Here is a 17,483-nt window from a genome sequence, read left to right on the forward strand (position 1 = left end):
TTAGGTTTATTTATTTATTTTTTTAAGAGGAGGTACTGGGGATTGAACCAGGACCTCATGCATACTAAGCATGTGCTCTACCACTTGAGCTATACCCTCCCCTCAGCACTGTTTAAGTTTAAGGTGCATTTACCTGATGGATTAAAATCCTTGACTGGGAAAGAAAGGAAATGGAGAAAAAAAATCTCAACACATTATGGCATAAAGAGAAAGCTAATAAAGGTGAAATAATTTCCTTGCAGTGTTTAGAACAAGGTAAAGCTTTCCATATATATTACATATACTTTAATATGTGTGTATTATATAAGTAAAATTTATAGACATATTTCTTATAGTAATTATGTTCTATCAAGGAATATTTTAAACTTCCACACTGAAGCAATGGAATTATTTAAGGTCATAACTCTTGTTAAATAAATAATGCTATACATATGTATGTGTGTATAAACACATATAAATAAAGAATAATCTTCCACTACCACAACCACCTCTTCAATACCAGTTTGTCTATAAATGGAGAGAAAGGAAAAGCATGTAGTTGACAGAGTAGAGTAAAAGAGGGCAATTCTCAAGTACAACTAGAGGGCAAATTGGAAAAGCCTAGAAATAATAAGGTAGTCCTCTACTGGCTCCCTCTTACCAGAAAACAGTAGCACACTGAAACAGCTTCTAAGGAAATTCAATTTGATATTATCATAGTTATGTGCCAAGAGAAGTCTGGATACAAGCCTGACAAACTTAAAAGCAGACATTCAAACCATAGTTTTTCAGCACAGCACACAATTATTGCTAACCAAAAAATCCTATTAAACTGACATTTCTTTTAACTTGTTAAGAACACAATTAGTTTATGACCTACATACTAGGTAAAAATTCAGGTGTCAAAGGACATCAGATCTAATTCACAGTGATCCAAGAGGATATGACTCTCCAGGATAATGTTTATCAAACTGGGCTTGCGGATCCCAGGGGGGATATATTCCTAGGGGTCTATGAGTGCTCTGGGAGAATTTTTAATTTTAGTGGTTTTTTCATTTGTTTTCGGGGTTTTTTGGGGGGGGGGGATTAGGTTTATTTATTTATTTATTTATTTTTATTTAACAGAGGTACTGGGTATTGAACCCAGAACCTTGTACATGCTAAACATGTGCTCTACCACTGAGTTATACCCTCCCCCCTAATTTTAGTGTTTTTATATCAATAATTTCTTAAAAAACTGATGAAAAATCTAAACTTAGAATAATCCATTTAAAATCTCAGTAGTACCATGAACCTCCAAGAGTTTCAATGGCTGTGATTATAATCAAACTGGCACTAAAAAGGACCTTCATGTCTACAACTTCATAAATAAATGATGTGCTTGATGAGTGAAGGCCAAATGAGTATCACACCTCATTCTAAAAGCAAAGTTTCACTGTGGTTCAAATAGAAAAAGGTAGCAAGAGAACAGAGCTATAAGACACCTCAGAAAGAGACTACTGTCAAACTTAAAGCTTGTGTCAAGGTAGCCAGTAATAACCATCATTTTACCAAGACTTAACTATGCATCAGAAACTACCTTAAGTACTTTATATGGACCATATCAATTAATCTTTGCATTAACTATAAAAGGTATGTATTATTATCCCCAATTTACAGAAAGTAATTAAGTAATTACCACAAGAACATAGAGTGAATAAATACTGAAGTGAGAGCCACTGAAAAATGAAATACTGCCATTTGTAGCAACATGGATGGACCTAGAATATTATGCTTAATGAAATAAGTCATAAAGACAAATACTATATATCACTTATACATGGAATTCAAAAAGTAATACAAATGAAACTATATACAAAAACAGGAAAAGACTCACACAGAAAACAAACTTTCAGTTACTAAAGGGGAGGGAGGGAGAAGGGACAAATTAGGAGTAGGGGATTAACAGTTACAAACTACTAAACAAAACAGATAAGCAATGAGGATTTACTGTATAGCACAGGGAATCATATTTAACAACAAAAAGTAACTGAAAAAACATATTGAGGCGAGATTTGAACGTAGGCACTCTTATGTTACACTCCGTATCTACATTTTGAGCTGAGATTCCTGATAAAGAGAACATAATGATCCTCCATACTAAATATTAACTTGATTTTTACTTGTTGTGTAATTTATAATTAATTTATAAATTTGTTACATTTTTAAGAGTTCTTTTAAAAGCTATGCACCAAGAGTTTAGAACTGTTTAGTGTTTAGACAATCATAAATAGGGTAAGGAAACACTAAGCTTCTTAAAGGAATAGTTTTACTTTAAAAGGGGTCCATATATCACTGCAGTCTCAAAAACATTGCTCAAAGACCTCGGGTACCTAGGTGGTGTATCAGAGTTTACATGCAAAGTCTAAAGATTAAAAAAGTTCATTTTCTGAATCATCAATTTTCCTCTATGGTAAATAATTTTAATCCCTTTTACATTGCAGTAAATATTTATTATGTCAAAAATTTGCAATCAGTTTAAGATAAAATATGAGACTTCAAACAAGTCTTGCCAAGGGAAAGTTAATAACCTTAAGAAATGTATTTTTTCTCCTGCTCTCAGGGGTGCTTTGGAGGGAGAGTTTGAAAAGTTTCGTCTAGATGAGAGATTTAGTTTAAATATGGAAGGAAAAAAAAAACCATTTACTCACAACTTTCCTGAGGTCAAGTATTTTCTCTCTTAAAAAATGATTATTGCCCCTTGACTCCAGTAGTTCAGTGCAGAACCTCTTTAAAGTACTGCCTATGGTTGTTGTTCCCTATTCCTCACTCCCAAGTTTCCCTTTTTTTTTTTCAAAGATGAAATTTTATTGTTTATTGTTTGTTTTTGCTGTTGTTGTTTGGGGGGGGGGATCAGGTTTATTTATTTATTTATTTTTAGAGGAAGTACTCGGAATTGAACCCAGGACCTTGTGCATGCTAAGCATGTGCTCTACCACTTAAGCTATACCCTTCCCCTGCAAGTTTCTCTCAAGTATAACTTACCCTGGCAGGCATTATCAAGGTTACCAATGACCTTCATGTAACCAAATTCTTTACTCAATTCTATGGTTTTATTCTATTTCTCAGCAGCATTCAATACAGTCTCTCCTTCACTTTTTAATTTTGGTTCCCACAACTCTCTCCTAGTTTCCTCCTATAACACCTGCAACTCCTCCTTAAACTCCTTTGTTGATTTCTCTCCTTTCCTCATCTCATTCATCAGCAATTCTTGTCCCTTTTACCTCCAAGTCCATTTCCCATCTTCCATCTATACAACTACCATCCTAAACAAACCCACCGTTTTCTCTCCCTTAATCTACTAAAACTGCCTTCTAACTAGCCTCCCTTTCAATTTTTGCTCCATTCCTCTCACTCCACTCTCCACACAGCTGACAGAATGATTATTTTATAATATAAATTACATTGTATTCCTCTCCACCCCTGCTTACCACCCTCCAATGGCTTATCACAACACTTCAGATAAAACCCAAGTTCCCAATCCTAATTTACTAAACTGTTCAAGATCTAGTACCCATTTCAGTGATCCTTTCCCAGAACTTTCCCCATTCCCATATTTTGGCCATACAGGTCTCCTAACCTTCAAATACGTCAAACTTATCACCTAAGGTCTTTTACCAGATGTTCATTTTTCCTGACATTTCCTCTGCTCTGATCTTACATGGCTGCTTCTTGTCTTTTAGATTACAGCTCGAAATTCCTCAGACATTATCCAATTGCAAGAAATCATCCAGTCTTTATTGCCTTCTCCTATTTTAATTTTCTATACAGTGCATATTATTAGCTAATATTTTTTGCTTTATTTTTTACTATCTATCTTGCCCACTGGATTATTAGTTTCATAAGAATAGGGCCTTATTTGTCTCGTTGATCACTTTATTTCTAATACCTAAATAAGTGCCTGTTACACAGGAGATTCTCAATAAGTATTCGCTGAATGAGCAAATAAGTAGACATAAATCTGTAGGGTGGCTGTAAACTTGACTGAGCCTTCCAGTGATTCTGGCGAATAAAAAAAAAAAAATCAAGTCTCTTCCAATCCAGACTTAAGTACCCAAGGAAGCAAAGATATTCCTGAAGTGACCTGATTCCTATAAGTAAGAGTATCCTAAAAACAGCATTCATTAATCACACTGCCATTCAAAAACTACTGTCCTCTCTAAGTGCCTCTACTAGACATATTTGAGATACTGTTAGAAGTGCTAGTAAATGAGCCGACAGAGCACCTGTTCACAAGGAGCTTGTAGCTGGTACCTAACAAGCAATGAAGGCTACTTATCCTTTTAGAACTGCTACATGCATATTGTTTAAATTGCCTGCTTCAGGGGTGAAAAAGTTGGCCTTAAGTGTATTACAATGGTTAGAAAATAAGATTATTAAACCTGACTATTTATATCTAGCTGCTTACCCATTTCTATATTTAAATTTTCTGTGACTAAAGTTTTATAAGACTACGCTACTATTTTAATGGGGTATTAAGTATCTAGTTATTAGAGACTTAGCTACATGGAAAGATGCATGTTCACTTGTGGATGTAAGTTAAAAAACTGAGATCAAACTAAACACATAAAAGAGAGAGAAATAAAAAGCAGAATCAATGATTCTAGGGCTCTCTTCTGGCAGTTCTGAGGCACTGATCTCACAACTGTAATATAGTCTTAGAGTTCCAGTATCCGAGACTCCAACATTCTCAACATCAGAGAATTAAGAAGCAACCTTGTGGAAAATAAATGAGATTTAAAAATCTAAGTCACATTTGCATTTTCCTATAGAAAAGTATAACCTATCTCTTTGATTTGGCTCTAGTATAAGAGTAGAATGTTTACTTATAAATACTGCATAATACATAGCTACTCCTTTGCAATGTGCTCTGAATAAAAGCTTTGAAAAACTGTGGTTATTTCAAAAATTAGCAATTGCTTCTTCTGTATTAGAACAAATGATACATAAAAGTGAAATCATAAAATGTAATAGGAAACATACCATTCCATAGGCCTGCTGTTGTACCCAGTTGATATAATCATTCCTTATGTCTATTATTTCTTGTACTTCATGTATATAAAATTTATCATACTGTATAATCTGTCCCGCTTTTTCATTTACCTACAAAAAATAAAAATGTAATTAACATTAAATTTAACCAGTACCTAAGAAAGAGATTGAAAAATCTTTAAATAGAAAAAGGCTTGAGATTTCTAAGCTAATCTTCTCTTTCTATAAAAAATAATTTACTGAGTGCCTACCATATGCAAAATGCTGTTAAGTGTTATGGGAAACACAAAGATTTCTAAGATGTGACATCTGCATTCAGAACCTCAAAATCTAGTAAAAGAGAAAAATATTTATGTAACCACCACACAGTATGAGATTGTACGATTAAAGTATGATATAGCTTAGAGTATATATAAACTAGAAACTGTAAGGACTTCTGGTTGGGGAATGGGACTTAAACAATAAGAACATCTAATGACTGTTAAGTATCACTCTATACTGGTACCTGATTATAATAAACTAAGAGGATGACATTTGAGTAGGATGTGACAAATGAAGAGTGCAAATTACCACCCCAGAAATTACTTACTTATTATAAGGTGAAAAATAAATCTTTAAAAAAGAGAGCACCACCTTAACTGAGTGATCAAATTAATCACCACCCATACTGGGTCAAGTATTATATTCCTGCTGATATAATGCAACAAACAGTACAGACATCATCTATGAAGCAAGAAAATGTCTAACCTGAATCTAATCAAGTCCCTTGATTTAAATTCCAACTTATAGGAAATATAAGGATAGAGAAACAAGTTAAACACCATCACAAGGAAACAATCAAATATCCCGACTATAAGACTTTTAAAAGAAGACTGGCCAGGACTCTCCAAAAAGTCTAGGTAATGAGATAGAAAGGTGGGGGTCAATCTAAATTAAAAGAATCTAGAGGTGCTCTAGTGCTGGATATGGCAGAGTACCTTGTATCAGACTAATCCTATGAACAATATAAAAAACCAACTATTTAAAAACACTGGAGATCAACCAAAAGCGAAGAAACAGGAATGAACACAATCTTTGAAAGAAGGAAAGTACATCTGAAAGCCACATTTTTTTTTAACATGGGAGTACTTCCAAATCAGCATAAGGAGTAGGGGATGGAGCTCAAGCAAAAAGCAGCAGTTTTACCAGACAGAGGAGGCAGAGATTTAAGATTAAAGCGGCCAACATGGCAGACAACGAGGAAGAAAAATTCCAGAAAGGAATCCTGAGGACAAAGCCCCAATGTAAATTCCTCCCACATCTTTGGCTAACTCTTAAACTGCGAATGCACAAGGCAAGACTTGGGGGAACAAACACACCCCAGCAGAAAGCACCAACCAGGAGGCTACTCTTAAAGTAGATTTCAATACAAGGATTTCCAGAGGAAAAAAGGCACATTTCATAATCATAAAAGAAGTAATCTGTCAAAAAGTCACAACAATCCAAAATAACAGCACTTCAAAATACATGAAAGGGAACTTGGCAGAACCACCATAGTTGGAAGTTTTAACATCCCTTTCTGGGTAACTAATTTAAAAAAAAAAAGACAAAATCAGTAAGTATAGAAGACTAAACAATTTTAACCAACTTGCTCATTGTTGCCAGAGGGGAGGGAGACAGGGGATAAGAAAAATAGGTGAAGGAAATTAAGAGGTATAAACTTTCAGTTACAAAATAAATGAATCACAGGTATGAAAAGGTACAACATGGGGAATACAGTCAATAGTTATGCTGTATCTTTGTATGGTGACAGATGACAATTAGACTTATCATGGTGATCATTTTGAAGTGTACAGAAATATTGAATCATTATGTTGTGTACCAGCAACTAACATAGGTCTACTGTATTTCAAAACAAATTAATAGAAAATGAGATCAGATTTGTGACCAGAGGCAGTGGGGTGGAGGGGAGAAGAGACTGGATGAAGGCAGTCTAAAGACAGCAAAACTTGCAGTTCTAAAGTACTAGGGATATAATATACAACATGATAAATATAATTAACAATGCTATACATTAATATATAAAAATTGTTAACAGAGTAAACCCTGAGTTCCCATCACAAGGCAAAAATATTTTTTTCTATTTATTTTTTTTGCGTGTATCTACAGGTATTTTTATTGAAGTATAGTCAGTTTACAATGTTGTGTCAACTTCTGGTGTACTCCATAATGCTTCAGTCATACATGAACATACATATATTCGTTTTCATATTCTTTTTCACCCTAAGTTACAAGATGCGGAATATAGTTCTCTGTGTTATATTGTATGAACTTGTTGTCTGTCTATTTTATATATATTAGTTAGCATCTGCAAATCTCATACTCTCAATTTATCCCTTCCTACCCCCTTTCCCCCTTGGTAATCATAAGTTTTTTCGATGTGAGTCTGTTTCTGTTTTGTAAATAAGTTTGTCTTTTTTTTTAGATTCCACATATAAGTGATATCGTATGGTGTTTTTTGTCCTCTTTCTGGCTTACTTCACTTAGAATGACATTCTCCAGGTCTATCCATGTTGCTGCAAATAGCATTATTTTATGGCTGAGTAGTATTCCACTATATAAATATATGACAACTTCTTTATCCAGTCATCTGTTGATGGACATTTATGTTGTTTCCATGTCTTGGCTATTGTAAACAGTGCTGCTATGAACAATGGGGTATGTGTATCTTTTCGAATTAGAGTTTCCTCTGGATATATACCCAGGAGTGGGACTGCTGGATCAAATGGTAAGTCTATTTTCAGTCTTTTAAGGAATCTTCATACTGTTTTCCATAATGGCTACACCAAACTACATTCCCACCAACAGTGTAGGAGGGTTCCCTTTTCTCCATAACCTCTCCAGCATTTATTGTTTGTGGACTCTTGAATGATGGCCTCACCATTGTGAGGTGATACCTCATTGTAGTTTTGATCTGTATTTCTCTGATAATTAGCAATATTGAGCATTTTTTCATGTGCTTATTGGCCATTTGTATGTCTTCACTGGAGAACTGCTTGTTTAGATCTTCTGCCCATTTCTGGATTGGGCTGTTCTATTTCGTTAATGTTGTATCTATGAGATAATGGATGTTCACTAAACTTACTGTGGTAATCATTTCATATTGTAAGTAAATCATTATGCTGTACACTTTAACTTATACAGAGCTGTATGTGAATTATATGTCAATTAAACTGGAAAATAAGAGAACATTCCACCTAGTAATTGTACATGGAATGTTTACTAACATAGATCATATCCTGGACCATAAAGCAAGCCTTAATAAATACATCTAAAAGAACTCATAGTACACATAGTATGTTCTTTGACCACAATGGAATTAAACCAATAGTCAGTGATGCAAAGATATTTGGAAAATCCTAGAAAACTCACAATTAAACAAAACATTTCTAAATTACCCAAAACTTTCCTTGTATTCATCAGAGAGCTAAAGTCACAAAATAACCAAGTAGCCTGAATTCCAAGGATGGACAGATACATCCAAAGAAAAACAGGATGCCAGAAATGTGTCACCATGGCACAGCAAGAGGAAGATACCACTATTGTACAAGCAGCGAAGAAGAAATCAGCAATTTTTAAGAAATTGCTTAAGGCTGAGTATGGGATAACTTGACAGTATAAAACCCCTGGAAGTCCCAGATAATTCTGCACTCACTCAGACTCTTGCCACAGATCTCTACTGAGTACCCATGAGGATGACTAGAAACAGAGCAGGAGATCAAGAGCCTCTCTCAGTGGGGCAAGGAATTGGCTGCCACAGAGAAAAATGAACAAGGCCCGCCACCCTGCCCAGATCCTTCTCTTGCATAGACCAAAAGCTTTAAGCCACTGAGGAAAGGGAAGCAAATTCCATGCCTTGTTGCTGGAGAAGGGGGAAAACCCTCAATCCTTGGGAAGCAGAGTGATAAGAACAGTCCTGAGCCCAGAATCCTCTGTCAATAGGACTAGAAGAAGCACCCTACTGTGGGTGGTGGGAGAAGAAACTCTGAGAAAATCCTATCCCTGAGGCCCAAGCACACATATATCTACTTAAGACCAAAACTATACCACAACAACAAAGAACCTTTTCTACCCCCTTCTCCTCTACCAATCTTGAAAGCACTAAGTAAGAAGCAACACCAGTTTATTACCAAGGAGGGGCAAGAGTGAGGAGAGAAACCTCTCTGTGGAGCAGGCATGTAGAGTGGAGCACAAACACTGACAAAAAAACCTTTGACATTTCACCTCTATCCTAAGTATCAGGCAACATTAGAGGAATCTGAGGTCTCTAGTGCAATGAAGGTACTACAGCAAACTAAAAACTCAATCTCAGTTTAATTCCAGATTAGATTTGCTTAAATGCGTACATTAACAGCCACGTAAGAGGTGCACTCATTTACAGTATTTAAATTTAATTATGTAAGCTACTACTATTTTACAGGCAACCAAAAATTATGAGATATATCAAAAAGCAAGTAAGTAAAATAAAACAAACAAAAACCACATTAAAAACTTCTAGAGACACAGCAATCATCAAAGCCAAACTCAGAGATGACCCAGATGTTGGAGACAGAAAACAGGGGCTTCAAGGAAAATATTTTTAACTTAATGAAAATAAAAACATAATACATCAAAATTTGTGGAATGCTGGTAAAGAAGGGCATAGGAGAAAATTTGTAGCATTAAATGGTCATGTTAAAAAAAAGTCTAAAATCAATAATTTAAAAAGCCTCTGCTTTAAGAACCTAGAAAATGATGATCAAAGTAAGGATAAATCAAGTACAGAGAAGGAAATAAAGATAAGAGCAGAAATTGATGAAAGAGAAAACAGAAAAACACTAGAGAAAAATCAATGAAAGCAAATGTGTTTTATGAGAAGATCAATAAAACTGACATGGCTCTAGCCAGATTGAACACGACAAAAAGAGAGAAGACACAAACTACCACCATCAGGAATGAAAGAGATGACACATTATCACTTAGGTTATCTTACCAAAACTGACTCAAGAAAAAACAGAAAACAGAAATTACACTCTATTTATTTTTCAAATTTAATATTAAATTTTAAAATTTCCCAAAAGAAAACTCCAGGACAAGATGCTTCACTGGTGAATTCTATCAAACATTTACGGAAGAAAAAAATAATACCAATCTTAAATTCAGAAAATAGAGAAAGGGATCATTTCTTAATTCATTTTATGAAGCTAAACTAACCCAGATACTAAAAGCTGAGGAGAAACAAAACTTATCAGATCAATGTCCCTCACGAACACAGACATAAAACCCTCAACAAAATATAAGTAAATTAAATCCAACAATATATATAAAGTATAATATAAAATGTCCATATGGAGTTTATCGTAGGAATACAAGGTTGGCATAACATTAAAGTATCAATGAAATTCACTACATTTCAGAAAAATGTCATTGGTTCATCTCAATAGATACAGAAAAAAAGCACCTAACAAAATTCAACACCCTTCATAATAAACATTCTCAGCAAACCAGGAATAGAAGGAAACTTCTTCAAAGAGAAAAAACCCTCCCCCAAAAAAGAAACAAAATAAAACAAAACAAAAAAAAAACCTCTATAGCTAACATCACACTTATGGGTAAAATACTGAATGCTTTTCCTTCTAAGATTAGGAACTAAACAAGAATGTCCACAGGAAGTCTTAGCTAATAAGGCAAGAAAATAACATGATTGTGAACATAAAAATCCAAATGAACCTATGAGAGAACTACTGGAACTAATAATTTATCAAGGTCACAGAGTACAAGATTAAAACTCAACTGAATTTCTCTATACTAGCAATAAACAATTAGAGAATAAAAAATTTTTAACTATCATTCACAATAGCATCAAAAACAAAATACTTAGGAATTTAATAAAAGATGTAAAAGCCCTCTGAAATTTATAAAATATTGCTGAGAGAAAATAAAGACACCTAAATAAATGACGAGATATACAACATTCATAAATCAGAAGAGACTAACAAGACTCAGCAAATATTTAAAAACATTTAAAAAAAAGAAATTTAACTGGACTCAGTTTTTAAAAAAGCAGTGATATAAAAATTACTTTTGGTATAAGAGGAAATTTGAATGTACTTGAATAAATAGATATTACAGAATTACAGTAGATCTCCTTAGGAAAAAAATAACAGTATTGCTGTAATGCAGGAGAATGCCAAGAAGATGAATGCTGAGGTATTAAAGGGCAGTATCAGAGTTTTATTTTTAAATGATTCAAAAAAAGTTTATACACCCTTATGTAAACCAAGTGTGACAGCATGTTAACAACCAGTGAATCTAGAATGGAGGGAGGGCATATAGGTATCTATTTTGTTTGTTTTTGAATGCTTTTGTATATATGAAGATATTCAAAATAAAAATTAAAAAGTGAGTAGAAAAGATTTCAAAAATAAGGCATGAAGACCATTCTAGGCAGAGAGAATAGCACGAGCTAAAGGAGACAAAAATTTGTATACATCTTCCCCAGGTAAACTGCTGGCCAAGGAGAATGAGAGGTACATGGAGCAGACCTGGAACCAACATGCAGCTTGAAGCTAAAGACCAACTAAACCCTGTCTAGGTTAGCCAACCTCTGCCAACTTTCAGACTGAAGCAGGACCCACTCCAGTTGGAATGAGAATAAATGCTTATTATTATATACCAACAAGTTTTAGAGTGTTTTGTTGCAGAGCATCACTGTGGCAAAAGCTGACATATGGGGAAATAACTTAGTTTCAGAGTCAACAAATGATAGAATCAAAGTAATATGTTATTTATCATTCTACTGGCAGTGTGAGGTATAGCCAAGAATGAGTACAGAGGCTAGCAGTAGGGAAATGAATCAGGTAAAGATTCAGGGTTTCGAGATAATAAGAAAGAATGCCAAGGCTGTGATAGCTAATTGGATACAGAAAACAAGAGGAAGAGTCAAAAACAACTTCAAAATTTCAAGCCTGAGTGAGAAAAAGTGCTGGCAACACACACAAGTCAGGAAAAGAAGACTCTCTTGTGGGACAAGAGTAAGAGTAGGGAAGGATGAGAAGTTTGGTATTAAACATTTCATTAGTTTAAAATAATGGCAACACTGTTAAGTAGCTCAAGAGAAAGATTTGCCTCAAACACTAATTGAGAACCATTTTCCTTAAGAAAGACAATTAAAGCTGTGGTAGGAGGTGAGGGAAGGGTAAAGAGTAAAACAAAAAGGGCCAAAATACAGATACTTAGAGAGCTGTCACATTTAGGAGAAGAAAAATCAAACCACTGAAAGAAACAAAGTTTATCTAATTTACAAAGTAAAACCAGCTAAGTTTCCTATGGCATATAATAAAAATATTTATAATATTAAAGAAAATATCCCACACTAAACCAACTAAGAAACAATTGAAAAGGAACAAAAGGAATCATCTAGTAGAGGTATAAATCTACCAGATAATGTTTGTGTCCAAACAGGTGCTTAATAAACGTGAGATGACTGGATGGACAAATAAAATGAGTAAGAGATAAGTATATAATTCGTGCTTCTAAGGGCACTTTAAATTTTCACCAAAATGAAGATTTTATCTTAAAATCTACTCAGATTTCATGTTCCAAAAATAAAATGACAGTTATTACTATGGACCACTTATTAACATAAATGACAAACTGAAATTTTAAGAGTAATCATAGTTTAGGCATACAAAAATGGAGTTGGGCGGCCACTGAGGATCTGGTCTCAGAGACATCCCTGCACCACTGAGAACTTGAATTTTCTCTCAACTGTATCAAACGCAAGGCCACCACCAGTCATATCTAGAACAAAATCCACCAGCTACAACTTTACGGTCTCAGGGTCCTCACCCTGTAACTATGCAACCATTTAGGACCCCAACCAATCCTTGTTTAACAAACACTCTTACTTACTTCTTGCCAGCTCCAATTATAACTCTTGACAAACAACTTACGTAATAAATTGTGGCCTTACAGTTTTGGCCTATAAAAGCCTCCTTCATTTTGTAGTCTTGTAGAACACAACTCAAATGCTCCTTGAATCTGTGTCTACCAGGCTGTAGTCAGCAAACCCAAATAAATGCCTCTTTATTTCAATCGGGTCTTTGTTTATGAAATTTTGGTTAATATTATATATACATTATCTCAATCTTCCAAACAACCCTATGAAATAGTTACCATTATCATCATATAGGTGAATATACTAGGGCTTAGAGTTCAAGAAACTCAACCAAGGTCACAGCTAACAGAGCCAGAAATCTAACACAGGATCTTTAACATACATATATTCTTAACTCACTATATGACTATCTAATTTTATTACTTAATGTATGTTCACATATATATGAACATATAAATATAGGTATTTATAAATCTGTGCAATATATATTTGGAATATTTATATATTAAAAATGTTTATATAAAAAAACCACACATATCTATTTTTTTCCTTTTATAGATATATTTAAAATAATTTGTCATCAAGTACAACCAATGCTTGATCCTGTGGCCTACTGTTGAGGGTACAAATAACTCAGCTATAACAACAATAAAATATTATATTAATAATTATAATTATATAATTAATCATATATACACTATAGTTATATTAACAATTAATTATATGAATAATACTGCTTTTATTTTCAAAGACGACACTTCTAATCCCTCTATTCAGTGACAGAAATAATTTGAGCTCCTCTTTTTGCTATTTGATTCATTTACATCCATGGTCAGGGTATGTGTTTCAGAGAAACCAATCAGAGTAAAACTGCTACTCCTGGCTTTCAAATAAAATAAAGATACTTAGTTTATCTGTCAAGATCACAACCTTCATGCTAGAGCATGGGTCAGCAAACTACAGTCTGTGAGACAAATCCTGCTTACACACAGTTTTTATAAATAAAGTTTTATTAGAAAGCAGACATGCCCATCTATTTAAATTCTGGCTGCAGCATTAAAGAGTTGGGTAGTTGTAGCAGAAACCACATGGCTCACAAAGTATAAAATATTTACAGAAAGTTTGCAGACTCTTGTCCTAGAGTCAAACTCTTTCTACTAAAAAAGAAAATACACCTAATAATTACACACAAAAACTCATTGGTTTTTCCCTCTCTAGTATTCATGTTTATAAATATATACAGTAACTTTTAAAAAATGTTTATGCTTATTTCACTTTTTTCCCTTAATGGAGGCGCTGGGGATTGAACCCAGATCTCTTGCATGCTAAGCATGTGCTCTATCACTGAGCTATACCCCCACCCCCTACACTAACATTTATATTACACTGAATGCTAAAAAAATTTAGTGACTCTTGTAGAAAATGATTCATGTCCCACTGAATTTTGATATATATTTTTAACTTAAATATTTTATATTTTAAAAGGTAAACTGCAATTTCCTTCACCAACAGCAACCAGTGTTTGCAGTTTATATATCCTGCAGATATATGTTTTTGAAAAGAAATGCTATGTTAGAACAAAAACTTAAGAATTTGGAAACCACGTTTGGTTCAGCAACAGACAGATTTCAAAGTTGGACTTCAGAGGAAATGATGGCTGATAGTTAATTCAGTCACAACAATTTAATTATTAAAGATCAATTAGTTTACAATTAATAGGGAAATTAGGCACTGAACAGAATATTGATCCAAAAGACCTGGATACAGATTTACATATAAAATTGTTTCAAAATATATATAAAAATACACTTGTAGGTAAGATTGACAAGACATTATTTTCTCCAGAAAGTCTTCCTTAATTCTTAATTCTGAGTTATGCACCCTCCTGCTGTTTTCACAGCACTCTTCATTTTCCTTAATCTAGTACTTACCATGCTATATCATAAATGAGTATTTACTTGTATATATGCAACTGCTCTACATTTTAAATCTTAACAAGGGCAGAAATCACATCTTTTCCTTATCATTGCATCACTAATATTTAATACCATGATAAGCACATAGTAGGCACTCAGTATTTGTAAAATGAATAAAAAAGAAATCACATCGTAGAAGTTCAAAACAACCTATACATTCAGTATTACTGTCTAAAATCTACAAAATAAAATCTACATATTTTTTATCATAACACTTTTTACATTTTAATTATAGTTTAGTATTGTGGTTTATAAACCTGAGTTCAGAGGTGGTATATGGTAAGCATATATTTGTTTTATCAGTAACTATATATGTGTCTTATATATGTCCCTTGCAAAACAAGAGAGTTTGAAAATCACTGACTTAGAAGATTAGCATGATACATAGAAATTAGGCTAGACAGGACCAAGTAAGTCTTTTCTTTCAGCATCTCTATAATGTGCTGTGTGAAAAATCTAAACTACTAAGTAGCCCAATTTCTTGCCAGCAAACTCACTTATCTGGTAATAAATCCATTCCTGACAGCAGGTACCAAAGTTATCTTTCTTGTGATGCGATTTGGAGCACTGGGAATGATTTATAATTCAAAAGCTTTCCAAAGGACATGACATAAGGGAGGAACAAGTCATTCATATATCCTGAAATGATCAAGCAGCAGAATCTAGTTCTCTAGTTCCTAATCCTGCTCCAGGATTAGATCAAGAAGGAAATTGAAGAAACCTCTAATTCTTAACCATGGAGCAGAGAGAAGGAATGTATACAGCTGTCAGATATAAGGTGTCTCAAAAAACAAAAAAGTCTTTGATGAGTAACTTAGGTTTCACTAAACACAAAAATGAATCATCCCTGAAAGTTAATAACCAAGGGTATCTATATATGACAGATTATAACACCAAATAGTTTTCTCCAATGTAAGGGATAGAAGAAAGTAAGTGATTACTAGGACTCCTAGTAAGGGATGCTTAAGAAACTGACACCATTATCATCCTCCTTTTGAATACATAACAACTTCAAATAAGAGCACTTTCAAAAAAAAAAAAAAAAAAAAAAAAGGCTGTTTCCTTATAACCAAATAAATCAAGTTAAAAGTAGTTTCCCATCCAAATGGTGGTGGTGATAAAAATCACCGCTTTATGAATGTATAATAATTATATATATTATATAACCTAAACAATACAATCCTGGGAAACCATTGGGCCAGTATTTCAATCCTTATTTTACAGATAATTCCCCATTTGCATATGTGATAAAGAGAAAGACTTGTTCAAAACCACACTGATAGGAAGCAGTACTGATGGAGTTAGAATCATCGTCTTTTTAACAATACACTGCTATTTGCAATTATGGAAGTTATAAACCTCTAGATCTAGGGGCATAAACTAAAAGGAAATTCCCTTTTAAACATGTTGTATTACTGTATCTGCTGTAGAAGTACATTAGAAACAGCAGGGAAAGTAGATTTGGTTTGTATTTCAACTCTGCTACTTACTGGTTTATGACCTTTGATACTCAGATTAAGGGGCAAAATATTAACTATAAAGAATTTTAAAAAGTTAAATGAGAAATACATGTCACGTGCTCACATGAATTAATGTAAATGGAAGTTCCAATCTTGGCCACTGTTAGATTATTTTCCCTTCCCTTTTTTACCGAGTAAAAAATTAGGATTCCAGTTCTAGCAATGGCTCCAACAAAAAGGTCTCTGAAGATGGAACCCTACAGGGTTCTTCTCAGTACAGGGTTCTCCTGAGGCTTCTGAGCTAGACACATAAATTACTTGCTCAAGTTCTGTGTGTAATTATGAAAGACAAAAGGTTCAATTTCCTCCCCTTCACTTGTGGGGAAAGACACAGCTAAGGGAAAAAAAAAAAATTTCAGGTGGTAATAAAGATAAGCAGATAAAGAAGAGGTAGAGGGTGTGAATATTTGAGAATAGGGTCTTTCTGACAAAGGAAGGTTGACTGAAGTAGTAGGAAAAGAGAATCGAAAGGGAAAAAAAAAAACTCATCAAGTTCTTAAATCCTAGACAAAAAACATACAAAAAGTAGAGACTCATCCAATGAAGACAGAAGATCTTCCTAACAGCACTTTACAGCAGAATCCAGTTAACCCTAAAATGCTGCAAGAAAGCCTTAGATTGGGAAAGGTAAACATAAGAATGATGTGTTTCCGTAAAAAGGAAATGACTATCCTATCTTCAGTTATAATAAGAGAAATGACTTGTTTTTCTAGAAATCCTGGACACACTAAAAAGAAAAGAAAAAAGTTCAAGAAGTTATGTAGTTAAGAAAGTACCCAGAAACTTCATTAAAAGAATAAAAAGGAAAAAAAAATACATAAGGGCTCTTTCTTGCAGAGAACAAACAGAAGGACCATCTCATTGATCCCTTATCATTTACCTTAGTACCAGGCAAGAAGTGTGTGAAAATGCTAAAGAAGCTGATAAGGAGAGGAAATTAAAGATTAAAGAGTCATATGGGTTTTTCAGTCATTCTAGAGACTAGAAACATGCTTCTTCTCCCTTAGGTCATGTCTCCCAAAACAGCATCTCAAAAATACCAAATGGCATAACAGAGAT

General features: G+C 33.9%; 1 protein-coding gene across 6 annotated transcripts in view; it reads right to left on the minus strand.

Moving 5' to 3' along the window:
* HERC4 (HECT and RLD domain containing E3 ubiquitin protein ligase 4) overlaps window positions 1-17,483 on the minus strand; it is a 123,076-nt gene that overhangs the window by 33,560 nt on the left and 72,033 nt on the right. For all 6 annotated transcript variants that reach the window (XM_010951700.3, XM_045514246.2, XM_010951702.3 and 3 more), the window contains exon 15: window positions 5,002-5,121. In XM_010951700.3, the coding sequence (XP_010950002.2) occupies window positions 5,002-5,121 (120 nt within the window). The remainder of the gene's footprint in view (window positions 1-5,001; window positions 5,122-17,483) is intronic.

The sequence above is a fragment of the Camelus bactrianus genome, chromosome 11, assembly GCF_048773025.1.
Source record: "Camelus bactrianus isolate YW-2024 breed Bactrian camel chromosome 11, ASM4877302v1, whole genome shotgun sequence".
Lineage (NCBI taxonomy): Eukaryota > Metazoa > Chordata > Mammalia > Artiodactyla > Camelidae > Camelus > Camelus bactrianus.